Raw genomic sequence first — 24689 nt, 5'->3', positions numbered from 1 at the left:
AGGGGGCCCAATGGTTCTCTAAGTTTGATCTACGGGGGCGTATAACCTTATCCACATCCAAGAGGGGGATGAGTGGAAGACTGCGTTTAACACGCCCGAAGGTCATTTCGAATACCTCGTCATGCCCTTTGGGTTGTGTAATGCTCCCGCGGTCTTCCAGAATTTCATAAATGAGATTTTAAGAGATTACCTGGGGGTATTTCTTGTAGTGTACCTTGATGACATACTTGTGTTTTCCAAGGACTGGTCCTCCCACATTGAGCATGTTAGGAAGGTGCTCCAGGTCCTTCGGGAAAACAAACTGTTTGCGAAGACCGAAAAATGTGTGTTTGGGGTGCAGGAGATACCATTTTTGGGTCAAATCCTCACTCCTCATTAATTCCGCATGGACCCCGCCAAGGTCCAGGCTGTGGCGGAATGGGTCCAACCTGCCTCCCTGAAGGCGTTACAGTGCTTCTCGGGGTTCGCTAATTATTACAGGAGATTTATTGCTAACTTCTCGGTAATCGCTAAGCCTCTTACGGACCTCACTCGCAAGGGTGCTGATCTCCTCCACTGGCCTCCTGAGGCTGTTCAGGCTTTTGAGGCCCTTAAGAAGTGCTTTATCTCGGCCCCGGTGTTGGTTCAGCCCAACCAACTGGAGCCATTTATCGTGGAGGTTGACGCGTCCGAGGTGGGAGTGGGGGCTGTTTTGTCCCAGGGTACCAGGTCCCTCACCCATCTCCATCCCTGTGCCTACTTCTCCAGGAAGTTTTCGCCCACTGAAAGTAACTATGATATTGGCAACCGCGAACGCTTAGCCATTAAATGGGCATTTGAAGAGTGGCGCCACTTCCTGGAGGGGGCTAGGCACCAGGTAACGGTCCTTACCGACCACAAGAAACTGGTTTTCCTAGAATCGGCCCGGAGGCTAAACCCGAGACAAGCTCGATGGGCGTTATTTTTTACCAGATTCAATTTTTTGGTTACCTATAGGGCTGGGTTTAAAAATATTAAGGCTGATGCACTGTCGCGTAGCTTCATGGCCAGCCCTCGTTCGGAGGAAGATCCTGCTTGTATTTTGCCTCCAGGTATAATCATTTCCTCTATTGATTCTGATTTAGTCTCTGAAATTGCTGCTGATCAAGGTTCAGCTCCCGGGAACCTTCCTGAGAACAAGCTGTTTGTTCCCCTGCAATTCCGGCTAAGGGTACTTAGGGAAAATCATGACTCCGCACTATCTCGTCATCCAGGCATCCTGTGTACCAAGCACCTCATTGCCAGAAACTATTGGTGGCCTGGGTTGCCTAAAGACGTTAAGGCCTACGTCGCCGCTTGTGAGGTTTGTGTTAGGTCCAAGACTCCCAGGTCCCGACCAGCGGGCTTACTATGTTCTTTGCCCATTCCCCAGAGACCTTGGACCCATATCTCCATCGATTTTATCACCGATTTGCCTCCATCTCAAGGCAAGTCGGTGGTGTGGGTTGTAGTAGACCGCTTCAGTAAGATGTGCCACTTTGTGCCCCTCAAAAAACTACCCAATGCTAAGACATTAGCTACTTTGTTTGTCAAACACATCCTGCGTCTCCATGGGGTCCCTGTCAATATTGTTTCTGACAGAGGGGTACAATTTGTTTCTTTGTTTTGGAGAGCCTTCTATAAAAAGTTGGAGATTGACCTGTCCTTCTCCTCTGCCTTCCATCCTGAAACTAATGGCCAAACCAAGAGGATTAATCAGTCTCTAGAACAATATTTAAGGTGTTTTATCTCTGACTGTCAATATGATTGGGTCTCATTCATTCCCCTCGCCGAATTTTCCCTTAATAACCGGGTCAGTAACTCGTCAGGGGTCTCCCCCTTTTTCTGTAATTTTGGGTTTAATCCACGGTTTTCCTCCGTTTCACCTGGTAGTTCCAACAATCCCGAGGTAGAGGTCGTTCATCGGGAAATGTGCGCAGTCTGGGCCCAGGTTCAGAAGAACCTAGAGGCGTCCCAGAGCATACAAAAAACTCAGGCAGATAGAAGACGTTCTGCTAACCCCTTGTTTATGGTCGGGGATCTGGTGTGGCTATCGTCTAAGAACTTGCGCCTTAAAGTTCCGTCCAAGAAGTTTGCTCCCCGGTTTATAGGGCCGTACAAGGTCATTGAAGTCCTCAATCTTGTCTCCTTCCGACTGGAGTTGCCCCCATCTTTTCGAGTACACGACGTGTTTCATGCCTCCCTCCTTAAACGCTGCTCCCCGTCCTTGGCTCCCTCGAGGAAACCTCCGGTCCCCGTTCTCACCCCTGAGGGGGTAGAATTCGAGGTGGCCAAGATTGTGGACAGCAAGATGGTCCAAGGTTCCCTCCAGTACGCGGTCCATTGGAGAGGATACGGGCCTGAGGAGAGGACTTGGGTCCCCGCCCGGGATGTTCACGCTGTGGTATTGGTCAGGAGGTTACACCTTCGTTTCCCCAATAAACCAGGTCCATCTAGAAAGGGTCCGGTGGCCCCTCATAAAAGGAAGGGTACTGTTAAGGATCTGCCAGGCACAGCTTCTGTATCCACGCCCATAGGTAATCAGTCTGCACCTGCTTCTATGTCTGTGAGACTGACTCCATCTTCCACCACTCAGGATGGCAGGCTTAGGAGTGGGAGAGCCTATCACAGCCTGACCAGACGGAGCTAGCTCCCGCCCTCTGTCTATTTATACCTGCCTTTCCTGTTCCTCCTTGCTTGTGATTCTTCTCTGTTGGTTTCCTGGCCCTGCTGCAGCTTCTTGAACTACTTGTCCCTGCTTCGTATTGACCCTGGCTTACTGACTACTCTTCTGCTCTGCGTTTGGTACCTCGTACACTCCTGGTTTGACTCGGCTTGTTCACTACTCTCCTGCACTGCGATTGGCACCTCGTACTCTCCTGGTTTGACTCGGCTTGTTCACTACTCTCCTGCTCTGCGTTTGGCACCTCGTACTCTCCTGGTTTGACTCGGCTCGTTTACTACTCTTGTTGCTCACGGTGTTGCAGTGGGCAACTGCCCCGTTTCCCTTTGTTCTGTGTTTCCTTGTCTGGTTGTCTGTCGTGCACTTACTGAGTGTAGGGACCGTCGCCCAGTTGTACCCCGTCGCCTAGGGCGGGTCGTTGCAAGTAGGCAAGGACTGAGTGGCGGGTAAATTAGGGCTCACTTATCTGTTTCCCTATCCCTGTCATTACACCTGTAGTATCTTTTATCTATCTAGTCAGATGCTGAAGATATTCTCTGTAAGACTTGAAGTCAAACTTAATTCTCCACACAGTTATATGCAATAATAAAAATAATAACAGGTTGTGAATGGTAATTTCATGTTCCAATTAGATGTAATGAGGCACAATTCATCAAGGCACTATTGGTTAATTCATACGATGAGAGGTGATGGCCCTATTTATAAACCATTCAGGAAGAAAATAAAATTATTGTAAAATAATATATATGCCATTTGGCTGCCATTATAGGGGTTGTCCACTACCGGACAACTTCAAGTGAATATCTGGTGGTTAGGTCATGAGTTGTCTGGTGATGGACAACCCCTTTAACAGCTGTATATGTTTGCATCCTGAAACATGGCACGATTTGTTACTGTCGGATTCATATGAAACCGAACAAGAAAAAAATACGAATTAGTCTCACCGGTAATTCGGCTTCCATAAGACCACCATGATGGCACCACCTGGAGGTTGACCCTTGCCCTCTGTAGAGGCAGTAACAGAGAGGTTAGGTAAACCCCTCTACCAAGCTCCCACTCATGTTTTCCAAATAACTACACTGGTAGGATTCATTACTGGTAGGTAATTCATTATATTGTGTATTTTGAAAAACAAAAAATACTGGAAAATGTGAAATATATATGTACCATCATGGTGGACTCAAGGAAACCAAATTACCGGTGAGCCCAAATTCTCATTTTTCATCTCATCTCCCATGACTGCACCACCTGGTGATTTACCAGATGAGTAGTTTAGGGAGAGAGAATAGACTATTCAACCTTTCTCACAAAGGCTAGATCCTTATCTATTTGTAAGTTCAGTCTGTAATATTTGACAAAAGGGTGTACAGTAGAGTAAGAAGCAGGTCTTGCAAATCTGGACCAGAGACTGTCCATCTTTTTCAACCCAAGAACAAGCCATGGCGCGGGTAGAATGGACTTTAATCTTTTAGGTACCTGAAGATTTTGTAGAAAAGAACATTCATCTTGCTACGGTGTTTTTTTTAGATGCCTTCTAACCTTTGTATTTCTCTTTGAACTGGACTAGTAGGTTTTTCCTGTCTTTCATAATCTAAAGATATTTTAGATATTTTTCCTTATTCTTAAATTTCCCTCTCTGTCCTCCCTCTTGTACTAAATATTAGTAATTGCCTGAAGCGTTTCTAGAAGTCTCCTCTTCAATAAGATTACATTGCCCTAACTTGGTCATAGTTTTCGCTTGACTTACGTTATTGATCCTCTAAACCCCATTGGTACTGGTGGCTACCCCACTTTATTTAACCTTAGACCACATATGGACTGTTTTTATTTTCTATTTTGTTTCTCTCTTCTTTGTATACCACTGATCCATTTTTCTTAGAATGGTCCTGAACATGCGGTTTTGTATGGATGTGTCTTTTGCTGCAATTTAGGCATGCGTGCCTTTTACTCTATGATAGAAATTTCTATTATTTGTATTCTGTATTGTTCTTAATCTTCAATAAAAAAGATTTGATAAAAATCCTTGGGGCGAATTAGATTTGAAAGGGTACAGCGGTAAGCTGGAAATTAAGAATTTCATTTTAGACAGATCTTACTGCGAACCTGAGAAAATGTTGAGAAATTGGTATATGATAATAGGAATCGTTCAGGACTAATATGCACATTACTCCATTCTAATTTATTAGATTAGGGTATTAGCGGTTTTCAATTTCAGATAAATTATCCATCTGTTGAGAAAATTTAAGTTTATTCTGACTGAAAGAAACCCAGTAGCAGACCCCAATAAATGGATATAATCAATAATGCTCTCTCTAGATGTCTTGTTTTTTTAAGGGATTCTCAAGTTCATTGATCCAGTTATACATAGACCTTGCTACTAAGGTAGCTGCAATGTTTGTTTTCATGATGTTCATAAATGCTTCTCAGGATTTCTTTCCATTGGTTCTTTTGGAAAGAAGCTTCAAACTGTAGATTTTAGGTACCTTATTCTACCTTTGTTTCGTTAGCATAAAAAAATTGTCTATTTTTAAACCTCTTGGAAATTCCAAGTCTTCTTTCTAGATCATGCCACTCTTCCAGAATAATTTATTTTAGACTTTTATTAATTGGGAATAATCTGCTCTGTCTTATTCCCAAAAACATTTAGTCCTGTATAGATCAAGCCTTATGGTTTTCAACGTTCATAGTTCCCCTAATTGCCTTTAGGACGGAATCCCTATCCTCTGAGGAGAAATAGATGACTTTGTCATCAACAAATTTAGAAGACAGTAACCCTTCAATCTTCTGGACTTTAGGGAGATATAGACAACCTCCCACCTTTGTATCAGAGGAAGATTATATCTCTAACCTGGAACTTTTTTTTTTTTTTTAAAGACACTAGGGCCTTACTACTGGTGAAAGAACGAGGCCAAAAGGGGATTTTACTTCCTCGCTAATCATTATGTGGAAGTAGGGCTGGGCGATTAATCAACTAAATTTGATTAATTCACCCTCAAGGCTTCTGACTATTGTTTAACAAAATAGTTGAATCGATTCACTAGTGGCACCGTGTTGCCCGCCCCTGCCTGGTCTGCCCCTGCTTCCCCACAGAACTGCTGTTCTGTACCGAACAACATGATACAGTGTGGAACAGCAGCTCCATGGGGGAGCAGGGACTCCTAGTATAGTGCCACACCACCCTCCTGTAGATAGCGCCAATGTAGCTCATTCTAGGAGTGGAATCCCCAGCCTGATCGTTGGCTCAAAGAGGGAGTCCCTGACGTCCATCCATATATAGTACTATCTACAGGGGGGGCGGCCCTATCTACAATGGCACTATATGGGGGGGGGGGGTTTCGCTCTATCTACATGGCACTGTGACACTACGTATGTTGGCTCTGGTACTTTATACGTGGGCACTGTGGTACTATCTACGGTGGGCACTGTGGATCTATGTGGACACTATCTACAGGAACATTGCAGCACTATCATTTTTTTTTACGGCCATGCACACAACCGTAAATATAGTCTGTAATTTTTGTCTGCAATTACGGACGTATTCACTTCTATTGTTCACGGACACCTTCCCGCTTATCCCACAGAAGTGTACCGCAAAAGATAGGACATGTCCTTTTGCTTTTTGTGGTCCGTGCTCCCATACTTTGTACGGAAGCAAGGCCCGAAAATGAGGGCTGCTATCCGCAGCAGACAGTGGCTGACCGCGCCCGTAATGGGAACGGACATATGCAAGGGGCTTGACATATTGCAAATGGATGACAAACAGCCATTAAAAACGAACTGGATGAAAAATTGGAGAGACACAGATGCAAAACAACCATGAAAACCTGACAGTTGATCCGTTTTAATTGCCATTTGTTTTCACAGTCGTGTGAGCGTAGCCTAAATGACTAGGATGCCAGGAGCCCCGTTCACATGTAGCACGGTCGGCCTGGGAAATCCGACTGACACACAAACCGTTTAAAGCACCATCGGTACGGCACAGTGTCCTGCTCAGACTTCAGACACTATAATGCAATCTCTTCGCAAAGTGCCTGCTCGGCATTATCTGCCTGGCCCTGATGCAATTTACGCTGCTCCCACCTGCAATGTCAGAGAGAGGCTGAGGTGGTGACGGACATGATAGTGCACGAATAGCATAATTGATTACAGATTCAATTAACCTGTTTCCTGCCAATCAATTAGATATAAAATGTATTTCAGATAAAAAAAAGTATTTGCAGAGGTTAAAAGTTTTGCAGTTACGAACAATTATGTGAAGTTATTTATATAAAGAAATTAATTTTATGAAATCTCTTGGTATTTTTTTCAGTTTATTTAACAGTAATAAGAAAATCTAGATTCAAAATCGCATTGAAAAAAAAAGTCTAGATTTAATTTTTGGGCAAAATCGCCCAGCCCTATGTGGGAGTCATCCACTAATGAAGGCTGTTTTTCCTTAATGACATTTAGATTGCAGTTTTTGCAAAAGGTTTTTTTTTTTTTTAACAAACTAATTTGTTGTCCAATTTTATTCTATAGGCTCTAAGAGACATTGTGATTGGGAGAAAACCCAAAGTACTTGTATTACAAGAACAAAACCTCAAATGCAGAAGATGCAGTGAGTATGGTCATCCAGCTATTTTACACTCTGCATTCAATAGCATTCGTCACTTCTGCCACACCATCCTCCATGCGATACAGCTACAGCAGGCTTAAACGAGCAGGTCTCGGTCTAGTTTTCCCCAAATCATTCTCACAGGAATGAAGGTGATAAGACAAAAACAGGGACTCCCCCCACCATAGGGGAGCTGAAAAGTGACAAACAAAAAAGACCAGGAGGAGGTTAGCACTCTTGCCTTGCACTGGGGTCCTGGTTTTCGAATCCAACCAAGGACAACATCTGCATGTAGCCTGTATGTTCTCCCCGTGTTTGTGTGGGTTTCCTTCCCCACTACAAAAACTTACTAAAAAGGGAATTTAGATTGTGAGCCCCACTGGGACAGTGATAAAATCTGTACAGTGCGGTGGAAGATTATGCCATTTTCTTTTAAATAATTAAAATGGAAGTTTAGCCTTCCTTTGAAAAAAAAACAAAAAAAACAAAAACGTTTTCTCTGACCTGACCCCTGTAGGAAACACTGGTGGGAGGGACCTTTTAACTTCTCTCGCTGTTCCTGCTTCTACAGAAGTCAAGGGTCAACCTCTAAGTGGTGCCGCCCTGGGGAACGAGATGGAATACCTCTGTATAAAAATTGGAGGCATACAGAGGTAAAGTGGGGTGCAATAAAGTCCATGGGTGCCGTGTTACAGCTCCTTACAATTTGGAGGTGACAGGGAGCATTAACACGGCTGTGTGTATAAGCCCCAATAGAAACCTATGGAACTGTTAAGGTAGGTCTGTAGATTTTTTTTCTCTTTTTGGTTTACGGACCTATGTCTGACAAGGGGTAAAAACATAATGCAAATAGAACCAGACAAATTGACACGACCTTGTTAAAGATGCAGTTCATTTTAAAGAAGAAGAATGTAGAGTAGAATTTGTCTCTCTCCTGGGTTACATATTCCTCCTTCCACTGTTTTGCCCCATTGTTGTTCTGGTGCTGGGTGTTGTTTCATCCTTGGAATATGGTGTTAAATCTCATAGTTGGTGTTTTGTTTTTAAAAAGGATTGAAGACTAAAACTATTTGTTTTGTTTCTATAGTATTTTTAGAGTAACTATTAAAGGTTATATTTTATCTATTTTTTAATTAAAGGGGTTTTACCATTTGGGACATTATGGCATGTCCACAGGATATGCCACAAATGTCAGATAGATGTGGGTCCCACCTCTGACATTTCCGACCATGTTAGTAGAGAATAGCATAGCTCGCTGAGCTACGCGGTTTCCGTAACTTCCATAGAAGTGACTGGTGGTTACGGAAGCAGTTTCCTACTTAAATGGTCGGCGATCACAAGTGCCAACACGAACACAGAAAGGTAGAACGGTGTTTAGGGGACCCTGTTCTAGTGATAGGTGGGACCCACATCTGACATTTATAGCATATCCACAGGAAATGCCATAAATGTCCCACAAAACCCCTTTAAATAAGCCGAATGAGCTGCATTCTCAGTGATATGTCTAATTTTTTGCAATTTCTTACATAGGATTGCTTTTACAGTGATATGCAGTCCATTGTTAACTTATTATATAGCTTCTAGTTATTGGGAAATAATTATAACTGTATCAAATAAAATCATGAGTAAATACATAAATAAGGGGTACAATAAAATAAGACGCAGAAGTAGTACATTAAGATTTTTAATGAATATAACACACACACACTCGCGTAATAACTGCATCCGCTCAGCAAATTAAAAAAGAGAGAGTGATAAAACAAAACTGCATGTATTTAAATGAACAAACAGCTAAAATTAGGAGCATTTCCACCTCAAACCAAAAATCCCCAGAAACCACAATTAATAGAGTCCTGTAAAGTTGTTACAAATTCCCTCCAGCTGTTCTTTCCGAAAGTGACAACTGGAAGTGGTTACCCTACAAATTCCAAAAGGGGTGGTCACCAAGCTCCCCCACTTTTGAATGGTAAATTTGCCTGATGCAAAAAAACACATCGTACGGGGGTGTACAGCAGAAGGACTAGTCAGGAGTTTGAAAAAGCTTTGTGAGAACCCCTGTAAGTTCTATAATGGTGGCCATTTTGGATTAAGGAAGAAATAGATTCTCTTGAAGCATTAGATCTGGCTCCCCATCAGTAATACGTTGCCCTAATTCACATACATTTGTCCAGAGACATTTTTAACCAGAATGTTTTAAGACGTTGTAGGACAACTCAAGCACTTATATTTATAAATTATTTTTTAGTTGCAATAATAAAAAAAAACAAAAACATCCACACCCTATTGCAAATTAAACACTGCGGCTGAGCAGTTAATTCCAGAAACAGTCTTTGGAAGTGGGAACCATCCCTTTTTAAAAGAACCAACTCAAAACACAAAATAATTTATACTGCAAATAATCTGCTACAAGATATGTCTGCAATAAAAAATAATATTGTTTCTATAGATATTTGAAAGGCTGTGACTTGATTGTGAATGCGACATAATAAGGACACTGAATAGTTGTGAAGAAAAAAAGAACTTCATTTCAGTGCAATATAGTAATAAAATATCAGCTATGGATTTTGTTTTATAGGAAGTCTCTTCGATACTGTATTGTGTTGGTGGGTCTTCCTCTGAAGGGTAGATCACACCGGAATGATACTTCTTGCTCAATGCTGATAGGAGGAAGTTGCATAGGAGTCGTCCTCTTCATGCCTAGAAACACATAAGGAAATGATTGGAAGGATCGGTTAGACCAGACAACGCGGTATGCATTTTGTTAAGACTCTTTACACCTTTGAACTTTTTATTAAGAAAATAAAAATTCCTTCCAGTGTGTTTGGTGAAACTTTAGAATTAGTTTTTATTGAAAATTCTTTTTACTTCCGGGGGAGGGGAGTATGTAAAAGGCTGCAGAGGTCGAGACTACAGAGAAAGGGCATTACTGGGGCCGCTGTAGGGTAACCACTCTGTTGGCAGCACTCTCCACACAGATATTGGCAGGGTGTTACATTAGCCAAGTTTACGCTGTTTGGGAGAACGTAATATTGTGACATTATATCAAGGTTGGCTCCTAAGTTTTCTGACTCACAGGCCCAGGTTAGATGGATACGAGCCTTTATCAGGCTGCATCCACATCTGTTCTCCTATCAGTGGAATATTTCTGAAAGCTCTTATAACAAGCAGGCAGAAGATGAATCCTATTACAAATATTCCATTCGAAAGACTGGTCAATGTTACCAATTTTCATTCAACAACATGACCTGCACATAAAAGCTGTGGATCTGTGACATTTACACATGACTCATACTATGTTGATTTTTCAGTAGCTTTATACACGCTCATTCATTTGATCCGGTGTCGTCAGCTACAGAAAAGCCAGTAGAAATAGGATTAATAATAAGAAATGGGTTCAGGTGAACAAATGCCATGTAATTGCTATATAATAGTATGGCTTTCTAAGCAGGAATTAATGACGGCTCACTGGAAACAACCAAATGACAGGTCAAGGTGTTGTACTGAAAACAATGCAGTATTAAGTTTGGTATGCATTTAGATAGCAGTCAGATGAACGTTCTTTAGACCGACAGTTATTCCTCCAAACATCCCCTCCCCCATAAACATGTCCTGTTGGCCGAGCGTGCATGTGTTCTTAATAGGGAGAAAGCCGCTGTCATACCTTAGAAACAATAGGTTTGGGCATTTTGAAATCTAACATGCCTGGCCCTTCTTTCCCCCGACATTTTCCTTTGGAGGAGAGTCGGAACACCAGCCTTAACAATAGAAGTCGGCCGATCCTCCGACAATGGCAGACTTACATCTAGTGTGTATGGCCACCTTCAGGAAGCCAATCAGATCTTAATGGCAACAAGGATCTGGGAAGATGTACCCGCAGAAACACTGTAGTTCTGGAGGTACAAGGCGGTTTACTAGGCCTAGACATTTCACATTATCATCTTAAATGGCCACTAAAATAGTTAAATCCAAAGAAGATCTTTCCGTTTATAAAAGGCCACTTTTTTTTACATATGCTGCCTACCTGTCCAGTGTTAATAGATCAAAAGAAGCAGCTTTAACCCGTTAGTGACCGCCAATACGCCTTTTAACGGCGGCCACAAACGGGCTTTATTCTGATGCATATGCCTTTTTACGGCACTGCATCAGGATAAGTAAACAGAGCAGGGAGCGGTCAAATCTCCCTGCTCTCAGCTGCCAGATGTAGCGGAGGGCTGGGGGCGTCCCTGCTCTGCTGGGTGAGATCGATATTAGTATCGATCTCACCCGTTTAACCTCTCAGATGCGGTGCACAATAGCGAGCACCGCATCTGAGTGGTTTTGGAGAGAGGTAGCTCTCATGCCACTGACACCCGGCAATAAGATCGCCGAGTGTCTGTGTCTCCAATGGCAGCCGGGGGCCTAATAAAGGCCCCCAGGTCTGCCTGTAGCGAATGCCTGCTAGATCATGCCGGAGGCATGACCTAGCAGATGCCTGTCCGTTTTAAACGGACAGGCAGTAATACACTTCAATACAAAAGTATTGCAGTGTATTATAATAGCGATCGGAGAATCGCATATTAAAGTCCCCTAGTGGGACTAGTAAAATAAAAAATTTAATAAAGTTAATTTAAAAAAAATAAAAAATGAAAAACCCACTTTTTCCCCCTTACAAAATGCTTTACTATTAAAAAACCAAAATAAAGTTAAAAAGTTTTGCATATTTGGTAATATAATAATAATAGAAAACTACTCTTAGCCCTGTTCCCACTACGAGCGAAGGAGATACCTTCGGTCTGTGCTGTGTGTGGCTCTGAGCAGGCAGGTATGATGACGTCACTGCATCGTGCCTCCCTGTGCTGAGCTGTTGACGGCTGTCGTTACAAAGTGAATGGTGGCGCAGGGAGCCGACTACTCCCTGCTTCCCCATTGGATTAGACTGGTCCTAAGAACCGGGATAAAAGTTTAAACCGGGACATGCCACTGGCCGCCCAGGACAGCGGGACACCTCCCGGAATGCGGGACAGTTGGGAGGTATGGTAAAATAGTAAAACGGCTATAGTTCATTTCTGAAATTCTAAATGAATGGCATCAATACAGAGTAAAGGCCTATATCCACATTCAGATTTTTTTGTTATTTACGGTCCTCTTAGAAATGACAAGATAATATTGATTCATGTTATAACCTTTCAGACGAAAACTATAGGTTTACCGCAATTAAACAACCCTCCAGGGTCCCCCTTACCAAGACTCATTCTCCTCAGCATATGTGAGAGGTGTCCTGACCATTTTCTCACTGGTTATTTAGCAGGCTGGACTTTGTAATTATTCTTTCCTTTCCTTACTGGAAATCAGCTCTCCGTGCACTGCTTTCCTGTGATATACTTATGTGCAGCGAACGGTGCAAAGTGAAAAATGCAATTTTCCACAGGTATGCCCTTTTAGTGCACAATATGTTGTGGCCAGTTTGTGCCACTGAAGACAAAATACCTCAAACTGTTGAGCGGGTTCTCCAGAGTATGGCGATGCCATATATATGTGGACGTAAACTGCAGTTTGGGTACGCTATAGGGTTCAGAAGTGAGGGAGCGCCATTTGGCTTTTGGAGCGCAGATTTTGCTTGGTGGTTGTTCGGTTTGTGATTTTATTGGCATTTCAGTTTATATTGTGTGGTCACATGTAAGCTGGGCAGAGTACATCAGGGCATAATAAGGTGGTATAATAATGAGGTAAATAAATAATCCGCAGAGGTGTGGCCAGTGTCGCACGGATAAACGGTGCCCAATCTTATCCGCTTTTGGAACTGTGCATATTTTGTGTCGCCATATTCTGAGCCAGAACTTTCTTATTTTTTCTCCACTGGAGCGGTGTGAGGGCTTATTTGTTGCGGGACAATCTGTAGTTTTCATTGGTTAAATTTGGGGGTACATGCGATTTTTTTGATCACTTTTCATTCCATTTTTTGTCAAGCAAGGTGACCAAAAACCATCAATTGACAATTTTTTTTATCACTTATTACAGTGTTAACCGTGGGCTATAAATTAAATACTTTATTCTGCAGATTGATAAGATTACAGTGATACCATACCGTATATAGTTTTTTTTATGTTTTGCAGGGTTTGCGCAATAAAAATCATTTTTTATTTTTTTTTAAAATAAATTTAATCTTTTGTGTCACCATATTCTGAGAGCAATAACTTTTTTTTATTTCTCAGTCCAAAAAGCTTGTCTTTTGCAGGATGGATTGTAGTTTTTAAGGGTACTATTTTTGGGTACATGGGACTTTTTATTCTATGTTTTGGGAGAGCGATAACCAAAAAAATAGCGATTCTGGCATTTTTATTTTTTTCAGAGTTCACCGTGCGGGAAAAATAACAGTTTGGGTCGTTAACGTTTTAAGGTTTTTCCTATAATAAAAGACTTAGGCGGAATTCACACGACAGGGTTTCCCGCCCGGGTGACGGCCGTTCATAAATCGGCCATCACCTGGCTGCATTAGGAACAATAGACCCCTAATGGGGCTATTCACACGACCGATTTTTTGACGGGCCGGGTAATACACGGCCATCACCGGAATGTGTCCCGAGTAATGGCCGGGTCTATCGTCGCTCGCGCACTCTCTCCTCCTCCTCCTCACAGCGCAGAGTGCATGTGAGGAGGAGGAGTGTATCCCATTCAGAAGAAGCGCTGTATGCTGGAGGTAACACTTTGGGGGTACTGCTGTAGCGCGGTCCCTGCTCTGCTATGTACAGGGGTACTGTGTGGCAGTGCTGGGGTGTACAGCAGGTGGAAGGGGGCGCTGTGATGGCTCCCTTCCCAAATCGCCCTGGCCCGGCAAATAAGCCTCCTTTCCGCCCGGTCGCTTCTTCAGGCGTCGCTACAGCTATAGAGGCTGCCAGCGGCGACACCTACCATGGCCGATGGCGCCGCAAGCAGCTGCTGCAGCTTCGTCCCTGCTCTATGTGCTAGCCCCACTTTAGCTCCCTGAAGGAGCGGAATCCCCGCTTGATGTCTCTGTCCATATATGGACGTTGACATCAGGGGAAACGCCTGAAGTGGAATCACCGGCCACATGGAGATTCCACTTCAGGAGTTGCCCCTGATGTCTCTGTCCATATCTGGATAGGGACATCAAGCGCTTTGTCCAGGGGGACATACAAAACAATGTTGAAAACTAATGAAGTAAAGGAATGAACATTATTAGTAATGTGAAGATAATATAAAAAAGGGCATAATGATTTTTTTTATGCTTGGTAGACATGGCATGAACAGATGGAGGTGAGGAGGAAATAAACACAAACTCCATATAAACAGACGTTTTTGGAAATTCCTGTGCTTGATAGACCTGGAATGAACAGTATCTATGTGTAGTTTAATTAGGCATCTGTTGCTATGGAATATGTGTTCATTCCACTATAAACTTCATTTATATCCTATTGAATCCTATCCAATGAAATGCAGCTGAGGGATCAGACATAGCTCTCTATACTCTGTAAGCAAGTGAAAAAGGTTGACTGGCAATCATGTGACCTTACTGGGTGTGTTTATAGTGGGTTGACTCAAAAAAACAATTGACAAATGAAATTCATTCGATTAAAAAACAGTCAGGGAAAAAAAACGGATGCAAATCGGGTCCAAATCGGCCGGTAAAACCGGCAACACGGCCCGGAACGGATGCAAACCGGCCGGGAAAAAATAAAAAAAATAAAAATAAATAAATAAAAATAAGGTGTTAATGGCAGGGATTGGAGTTAGCTCCGTTCCATGCCTTTACAGCTGTCGTCACAGGCTCAGATTCTGAATCTGCAGCATCTTCTTTCTGCAGCCGGAAGCTTTTTAGGCCCCGCTTCCAGGCGAGGCCTAACTGGGCTCAGCTACTAAGCACGCACCATAAGGACAATGTACCTATACGCTGTGTTGAGTTAAAGAGGCTTTGCTCTGCTGTAACTACCACAGAAACAGTAACGAAGTGCAGGGATTGTGAATAGACATCCCGTGGAATGTCTATTCACGGTCTAAACACTTCAGTATCGTTAATGTTTTAGTATAAGACAGCACATAAATCTAAAAGGATCCCTATGCGCTGCCTAAATGAATGGAGAGGAGTGCATAACACTGATTAGACCAAGTGGGAGTTGTACAGAGGAGTGTATGACACTGACCAAAGTAAAAATACGCCCACTTGGGTATTAAGAAACGCATTAGCATGAATCGCTAATAAAGTGGTGAAAATAGATTGTTTTTTTTTTTAAATAAAAAGCACTACTGTCATCTACATTATAGCGCCCATCTCCTTATGTAGGAGATAGGCCACTTATAATGTGGTGACAGAGTCTCTTTTAATGGTCCTTAACAACAGTGATGAAATAGTACATCGGATGTCATTAAGGGGTTAATTAGAAAGAATCACTTACAGGAGTTGTTCTCTTTGAACAACCTCTATTTAGTGTCAGATGGGCTACCATGGATCAGTTGTCATCACTGGGAGAAGAGGCATTTAAGCATTCATTTCCCTGAAATCAATGGACTGTCTACATAATGCAATAAAGCTCAAGGTCATATTTTTTTTGTGTGTGTGAGACCAACTCTTTCTAGTTGCTTTCTGCCACTATGGCTAAGACTCGGGGAGTCTTCGCATAAGATAAGATTAAAGCATACCTCCGCTTCCAGTATAAATTGACTATAGTGCAGGAGTGTGAAGAAGCTGGCACTATAATCATTTTCCTAAATCACTCGTACTAGCTATCTTTCTTCTAGCAGCAGCAGAATGGACTGTGTATAGTCCGTACTGCCGGTGGCTCATAACTCTGCAGTAGGAGACAGAGCGTCCTACTCGTCTCCATGGCTCCCGTATGCAGAACGACCACCAGTGATATAGAATAGTTTTTCACTGAAAGTGGCGTACGCTTTAGGCTCAGGCAACTGTAACTGTAGGAAAGTAATAACGTCTATGTGAAGTTAATACAGATAAAATCTAAATCTATTCAATTTTGGCCAGTGCAATGAGCGCCGATCAATGAGACAGCTTGTTGATCGGCGTTCACTTGCACCTGTCGCAAGGAGCGATGTATGTTGTACGAACGCTTGTCCAACGATAAATCGGCCAGTGTAAAAGGGCCTCGGCACCTAATTCACAATAGGGAGAAACCAAGAGACGAGACATCATAGCCTGTTAGAGGCAAACACAGAACTGTAGGCAGAGAACCAGAGAACACATGTTTCAAATAGAACCAAGCTCATCCGGGCCCACTCCTGCCCTTCCTCTTTATTATATTGTACTCCTCTACCGTTTCTGACCAAAGCGATTTGAATTAGCCTTATCTGGACATGTGTTCGATTAACCTCTCCGTACTGCCCATCAAGACATCCCAAGTCACTAAATCTACACATCTTTACTGTATATTCCATGAAGGAGTTGAACAGTTGTATAAATATGGCTCCTTCTGATCTACTAAGTGTCAGGGGATCAGAGATTTGTAGCACTCAAGAATGGAAGGAATAACAATTTTTTTTATATATTTCAAAATCTGAGTGAACGCTTGAAATAAATGTGCTAGGTTGCCTAGCCTTAGAGAGAATCCAGCATGACATGCATGACTAGCGATGGCATATGTGAAAAGTAATCATCCTCCAGTCAGCGCTACGTAATGAATGAATTAGGATAGAATTTAGTTAATGCATCCACTTCTGATGGCCACTGACAGGCATTTATACAGTGATGATGATCAAGGCGACAGCAGGGAAGACAATCATTAAATGTGTCTGCAGACATCTAGGCGTCTTATGTGTCACACGTGCAGCAACAGACTACAGTGTTCGTCAATGAAATATACATATAGCATGAACAAAGCAGACACATACTATATGATAGCAGCTGGCCTGACAATAAATGCAGCCAAGGACAGGGCCAACCCATTTCTACCTGTCATAACAAAACCCATAACTTTATTTCCTAATAAAAATAGGAATTCAGTCAACAATTGAGACACAATTGCGCTTTTTTTTTTTTTTTTTTTTTTTTTTAAATATAAGGCACGTTTCCTCTGGTGGAGAAAGAACAAAACGCAGACACATAGCCACAAATATATACATGACGTATGTTGGGATCATCATTTATTTCCAAGACATGTAATGCATGAAGATATCAGACATCACCTTTATTCACATGAAATGATATATTAAGTTCATATAGATATAGCAGATTCCACATAAGCTACTGAGCCAAAGTCTATTTGGATTTATAAGGCACCGTAGAAAGATCAAGAACATTTATAATTGAAATCTGTGTTGGTGTTTCGGTAGAAAAAAAAAAAACCATTCAAAAACATTCGATGTTTGTAGGTTATAAAAAAAAAATATTAAAAAAAAAAAGTAATAAGAGATCATTAGAAAACAGAAAAGGTTTTTTCATATTGGAAAAAAAAAAACAAACAAAAAAAACCCTCTTCCTACTATGAGTTTCCACAAAAACCACTTTTATTCCCCTGGGAAAGCAATAGGCAATTGTTCACTCCCCCTGCAGAAATGAAGCTCTGCCTTGTGATATGGTGCTCCATCATGCTGGAAAAAGAATTGTTCATCACCAAATTGCTCCTGGATCGTTGGGAGAAGTTGCTCTTGGAGGATGTTTAGATAACATTCTTTATTCATGGAAGTGTTCTTATGAAAAATTGTGAGTGAGCCCGACTCCCTTAGATGAAAAGCAACCCCACACATGAATGGTCTAATGCAAACAGTAAAGCATCCTGACACAGGACTCATGGTAGTGCTCAGCTTTTCTGCTCCAGACACTCATTTTCCAGATGTCCCAAATAGTCTGGGGTAAAGTTATTTTCTCAGATGAAGCCCCCTTCAGTCCTCTGCAGTCCAATCCCTGTACTTCAAGAAAATCATCAAGGAAAGACTGATATTCTACACGGAGAGAAGTGGCTTCCTTGCTGCCCTTCTTGACACCAGGCCAGCCTCCAAAAGCCTTCACCTCACGGTGCGTGTACCTTCCTGAGCAAGCTCTGCACTGGTGCGGATCCGATACTGTAGCTAATTTCTCCTTAGGAGACAATGCTGGCACTTGCTGGATTTTCCTGGGTGCCCTGAATCCTTCTTCACAGCAATTGCCCCTAAATTAACTATTTATTGGATTATCAAGAACTTCAAGGAGGGAGGTTCAATCTTACAAGCAGCAATGATGACTGCAACAGTTTCCTTGGAGGGTACCATGGTAAACAGAAGAAGACAACGATTTCAAGCACCATCCCCCTTTTAAAGCAACCAGTCTTCTCTTATAATTCAATCAGCACGACAGTGATATCAGCATTCTTGTTTCTCCTGGGCTAATGAGAAGATCACCAAAATTATGTCAGCAGGTCATTTTGTGGCAGGGCGCAAATGAGGTGAAAATTGGGTTTTTGTGATTAAGTTATTTTCATGGCAAGGAATGTCTTTGCAATTAATTGCACACCTTCTGATCACTCTTCATAACAATCTAGAGTCAATTCAAATTGCCACGATAAAATCTGAAGCAGCAAACTTTGTAAAAACCAACATTTGTGTCAGTCTCAAAACTTTTGGCCAGGACTGTGCATGAATGGGTATGTACAAGCAAATAGTAAAGAATGGAGAAGATTCCATGAAGGTTGGTGACTGCCTTCTCCAAAAAGTTGGGTATTTGAGTTAATATAATCTTCATGGCCAAAAAGTACAAGAATATCAAGGAGGCATCAGATTTCTGCAGTAAGACCTGGTTACAGTATTAACCCCTTAAGACAGCCAATTTTAGCTTTTCAATTTGTTTTCTCCTCCCTGCCTTCCAAAAGACAATTTAATTTTTTCGTTGACATAGCCATATGAGGGCTTGTTTTTTGCAGGACAAGTTGTAGATTTTCATGGAACCATTTGTTGTACACCATTTTTTTTGTGTGGGGTGTTTGTTTTTACAGCATCCATCAGGCGGTAAGCTATATGTTCACCTTATTCTACGGGTTGATACGATTACGGCGGTACCAAAATGTATGTTTTACCACTTTTATAAAAAATGCTAAAAATAAATGCTAAAAACAAATGCTAAAAAAAATAAATAAAATTGTTTTGTTTCGCCGTATTCTGAGAGCCATAGCTTTTTTTTAAAAAATGTTTGTCGATTTAGCTATGTAAGGGCTTATTTTTTGCGGGGCGAGCTGTAGTTTTTATTGATACCATTTTGGGGTACATGCAACGTTTTGATCAATTTTTATTACATTTTTTTGGAGAGCAAAGGTGACCACAAAAAACAGCAATTTGGGTGTTTTCTATATATTTATATCGCTATACTGACAGACTCCTTTGAAGCTCTGCCAGGCGTACAAAGATGGCAGACCTAGCTGCCATGACGACCATCTGCAGTCCACGATTGCGTTGTGGGGGGGCAGGTGGTACGTTGGAGGGGGCTGCCCCCCTGATTCTAACATTTTAAATGCCGCTGTCGCAACTGCCTGAGGTGTTTAAGGGGTTAAATGTGCGGAAATCAAAGGAATCTTTGATTCCACCTGTTGCAGTGAGGTGCCGGCTGTATTACACAGCCATCACCCGCTAAGTATGGAGCGAGCTCAGCCAGTACTGCCAGTCATCCGACGGTGTTAAAATAGCAATTAGACCTACCGGTAATTGTATTTCCAGGAATCCATCATGACAGCACTACAGGAGGTTGCCCTATTGACCTCTTTAGGGACAGGAAGACCGAGAGGTTAAAAGGCCCCTCCCACCACCCACTTGCCAGTGTTTTTCAATTACTACACCAGGATGGATGCAACCCTATTTTATTTCTAGGGATAATAACTGACATGTTAATTGCACAAATCAGAATTCAATAAGGGAGGGATGTAATGGTGCTGTCATGATGGATTCCTGGAAATACAATTACCGGTAGGTCTAATTGCTATTTTCCAGTACATCCCTCATGACAGCACTACAGGAGCAATACCAGATTATAATGCTCAGGGCGGGACTACGAATTGAAGGACTTTCTGTCCAAAACTTAAATCCGTATCGGACAGAACATCGAGCCTATAATGTTTGCAAAACGTACGATGGCTTGACCAAGTGGCAGCTCTGCAGATTTGGTCCAAAGAGGCTTCTCCTCTTTCTGCCCAGGATGCCGAAACTGCCCTCGTTGAATGGGCTCTGATGCCTTGTGGGGCACATAGTCCTTGGGACTTGTAGGCTTCTTGTATGGTAGTTTTTACCCATCTCGCTAGAGAGCCTTTTGGAGGCTTTCTTTCCTCCAAACAGGACAAATAGATTTTTATCTTGTCTCCAGGAGGAGGTTCTATCCAGATACTGAAGAATTGTTCGCCTGACATCCAGGCAATGGAATTTTTCTTCTTGTTGGTTTTTTGGATCTGGATAAAAGGAAGGTAGAATTATTTCTTGTTCTCTATGAAAAGCAGTAGATACCTTTGGAATAAAGGAGGGATCCAGCTTTAGGATGATCTTATCCTCTTGTACTTTTAGGTATGGTTCTATGACTGACAGAGATTGGATTTCTCCAATCCTTCTTGCTGAAGTAATAGCGACTAAGAATGCAGCTTTTAGAGTTAAAAAGTGCATACTAATTGTGTCGAGCGGCTCAAAGGGGGGCTCACAAAGAGTCATTAACACCACATTCAAATCCCAGGTAGGAACTGATTTCTTTAGGGAAGGTTTCAGTTTAGAGACCGCTTGAGTGAATCTTCTGATCCACCGATGTTCAGCCAGGGGAGCGTTAAAAAAAATTACCTAAGGGTGAGATCTGTACTTTTAAGGTACTAGGACTAAGCCCTTTCTTGAATCCCGATTGTAAAAAATCTAGGATTTTCGCGATGTTGGGAGAAAAGGGGTCTGGTCCTGGGTTTCCATGCCAGGAACAGAATTTCTTCCAAATCTTTTGATAGATTTTAGAGGTAACTTCTTTATGACTTGATAAGATAGTTGAAATTACCTCATCTGACAGACCGTGGTTCCTCAAGATCTGCCTTTCAGGATCCAGACTGACAATTTCAGAGTTTCTATTCCTTGAAAGAATAAGGGACCCTGGGAGAGAAGATTCTCCTTGACTGGGAGCATGATAGGGTCTTCCAACGCTAGGTATTTTACAATTGGAAACCAACTTCTTTTTGGCCAATAGGGAAGAATAATGATGAGCTTTGTCAAATCTTCCTGGATTTTTCTTAATACCATTGGTATTAGAGGAAACGGAGGAAAGGCATAGGCCAGATCCATGTCCCAGGGTTGGGACAATGCATCTACTCCCAATAGGTTGTCTCTGAGATTTAGGGAGAAGAATGTCTCTACTTGAGAGTTTTTCCTCGTGGCAAACAGGTCTATTTGTGGATAACCCCAATTTCGGGTTAAGGACAGAAAGACTTCCCTGTTTAGGGACCATTCTCCAGGGACTCCCTTGTCTATGTTGTTTGTGCAGAGCCACCACAGGAGGGATGATTTAACAGTCTCGGAAATTTTAATTCAGGGAGTTCTGTTTTCGATCCCACTGGGACAAGATCAGATTCTGTAAGGGTCTGGAGTGAAATTGGCTCCATGGAATAGATTGGATGCAAGACGTCATCATTCCCAACATCCACATACATTCCCTTATGGAACAGGCGTCTTTCCCCCAAAATTTCCTTACTTCTGCCAGTAGGAGTATTTGTTTCTCTCTTGGGAGGAAGGAATGTTGAAGGGAGGAGTCTAGCAGTACTCCTAAGAAGACCTTCTGTTTTTGGGGAGGAAGACTCGACTTCTGAAAGTTGATTATCCATCCCAATTCCTGTAGTAGGGAAAGAACCTGTGACCGATGACTGTCTAAGATAGACGGAGTATCTGCCGTCAACAAGAAGTCGTCTAGATATGGGATAATTACTATGGCCTGACTTCTTACGAATGCCATGATCTCTGCCATAATTTTTGTAAAAATTCTGGGGGCGGAGGAAATGGCGAAAGGGAGGCAGACAATATACGCATCCTTTAAATCGATCGTACACATTGATGCCTCTTCCCTTATTAGAGGAATAGTCGATCTGATAGACTCCATCTTGAATTTTCGATATTTCACCCATTTGTTTAGGACCTTCAGGTTGATTATTGTCCTGTAGGAACCGTTTGGTTTTTTGACTAAGAAGATTTTTGAATAGTGGCCTTTGCATATTTCATTGTGGGGAACTGGAGAAATGGCTCTCAATTTGAGTAGTTTCTGGACGTCCTGGATAAGGATCTGATGAAGGTCTTTTGCTTGGTACTGGGTTATTAGAAATTTCTCTGGAGGAATGGAGGAAAATTCTATTTTGTACCCTTCTTCTATGATCTTTAGAACCCAGGGGTTCTGGGTTATTCTCAACCATTTGGGATAAAATTGTAGGAGTCTTCCTCCTATGCTCTTGGCGTCATTGCTTTGAGGGCTGGAATGAATTATTTGGGTTAAGGAGATATCCTCGACCCCTTTTTCCTTTGGGGTAACTCCAGCGACCGGACTTCCCTTTCCCGCTGTAGTTCTGTAAGGTAGGATCACTCTGTTGGCGAAATCTTCCAAACTGAGGGGGTTTTTTTGGTTTCTCTTCAGGAAACCCCTTTTTCCTATCTGCTGCACTCTCCAGCATGTTATCGAGGAGAGGACCGAACATTAGAGACCCTGTAAACGGGATAGAACACAATTTGTTCTTGGACTTCGTATCTCCTGACCACATTTTGAGCCATAATGCTCTTCTAGCAGCATTTGAGAGAGCCCCATTCCTGGCAGCAAATCTAATAGATTCCGCTGAAGCGTCTACCAAGAATCCGGTTGCCATTTTTAGTAAAGGTAGAGATTCTAATAGATCTTGTCGTGATGTCTTCATCATCAAATGGGTCTCCAGCTGGTTTAACCATATAAACATTGCTCTTGCTACTGATGTGGCCGCGATATTAGTCGAGATCAAAGCAGAGGAAGATTCCCACGCTCTTTTCAGTAGCCCGTCTGCCTTTCGGTCCATGGCGTCCCTCAACTGCGAGGAATCTTCAAATGGGATTGCGTTTTTTTTAGCAACCCTAGCTACTGGGACATCTACTTTTGGGATTTCATCCCAAGGTTTAGTGTCTTCTGGATCAAAGAGAAGTCTGTTTTTAAAATCTCTTGAAATGAAGAGCCTTTTTTCTGAATCTTCCCATTCAGTTGTCACCATTCTTTTGAGATTGTGGCTGGTCTTCTTCGGGAATATACATGGTTTCCCGTATTGCTTGAATTAAGGTATCAGACATCTCGGAAGAGAAGAAATTTTTTTTCTCTTGAGTGGAAGAAGTTGAAGGCAAGAGTTCCTCTCCTTCTTCTAACTCACCCTCCGATAGGTAATAACACTCCTGCTCCGAGTCAGACCCCTGAGAGGGAGGACAATATTTTTGATCCACTTCCATCCGTGGTCTTTTTGCCCGGGAGTGGGAGGGAGTTTCTTGAGGAGGGGCGAGGGAGGCTACTGACTGACCCACTTCTTCACGAATCATAGCCCTATGTTCAGACATGAACGTTGGTTGTTCCTCCTTTAGTATTTTTGCAATACAATCCTGACACAATTGTTTCCTATGGGACTCTGGCAATTTTTTTGCACAAGTCGCACATTTTATAACCTTTTTATCAGTTTGTCTCTGAGAGGAATCTTTATCCTAGAGAAAACAGAAGGTAGGTAAAGTATGGTGTGCATACATAAGGGGTCATAACCCTTACCCCAAGGGTGAGACTCACGTGACCCTGGGACATATCTGGAGTTCCATCAGGACGAGGAAGTTCTATACCGCGACAGGTAACAGGCAGCAATATGCAATCCACAAAAATAATCCAAGTTAGAGTTATCAGCTCTAACTACATACCTGTGCGTGTCCCTTTAAATGCGGGCATTTTGAATTTCCCGCCTTCCAAGATGGCTGCGGACCGGAAGTAGCCCGACGTCATTTCCGGTCGGCTATTCGTCTCCAGCATTTTTTCCTTTGGAGTGCAGCCGCCATAGCCAGCGACTGAGGCTTGCTATGCGGCGCAGCGAGGATCCCTGCCGGTGCGTCCACGTTTATGGAGCTGCCGGTCGCCGCCTGGTCCGCGGCCAGGCCGAAGCCTGCTTGGGAATCCCCAGCCCCCACACACTACCCGAACCCTGCCTAGGATTCCTACGGTAGGTGTCTCAGGGTGGGAGCTAAGGGACCCCTCGTTCGAGGGGTGTTAGCCTGGGCTTTAGGGGGAAGAGAAGGGGGAGTGCACGGACCCCCCGATCTTGCCCCCTGCCCGAGTTTCTTTTCCTGCCGTAATACAGGAGCGACGTCTCTCTGTTCCTGACCCTGTGGGGACAGGAAGAACACTGGCAAGTGGGTGGTGGGAGGGGACTTTTAACCTCTCTGTCTTCCTGTCCCTACAGAGGTCAATAGGGCAATCTCCTGTAGTGCTGTCATGAGGGATGTACTGGAAAAATATATACG

The 24689-nt window shown here is 42.7% G+C and overlaps 1 protein-coding gene across 1 annotated transcript in view; it reads right to left on the bottom strand.

Annotated features, from left to right (window-relative positions):
* Positions 1-8942: 8942 nt before the first annotated feature.
* LYSMD2 (LysM domain containing 2) overlaps positions 8943-24689 on the bottom strand; it is a 51759-nt gene continuing 36012 nt past the window's right edge. Inside the window, exon 3 of the mRNA XM_075855217.1 lies at positions 8943-9971. Coding sequence (XP_075711332.1) covers positions 9926-9971 — 46 coding nt within the window. The 3' untranslated portion in view covers positions 8943-9925. The remainder of the gene's footprint in view (positions 9972-24689) is intronic.

This window comes from Rhinoderma darwinii, chromosome 3 (assembly GCF_050947455.1).
Source record: "Rhinoderma darwinii isolate aRhiDar2 chromosome 3, aRhiDar2.hap1, whole genome shotgun sequence".
Taxonomy (NCBI): Eukaryota; Metazoa; Chordata; class Amphibia; order Anura; family Rhinodermatidae; genus Rhinoderma; species Rhinoderma darwinii.
This window is presented reverse-complemented; position numbering and strand designations above follow the sequence as displayed.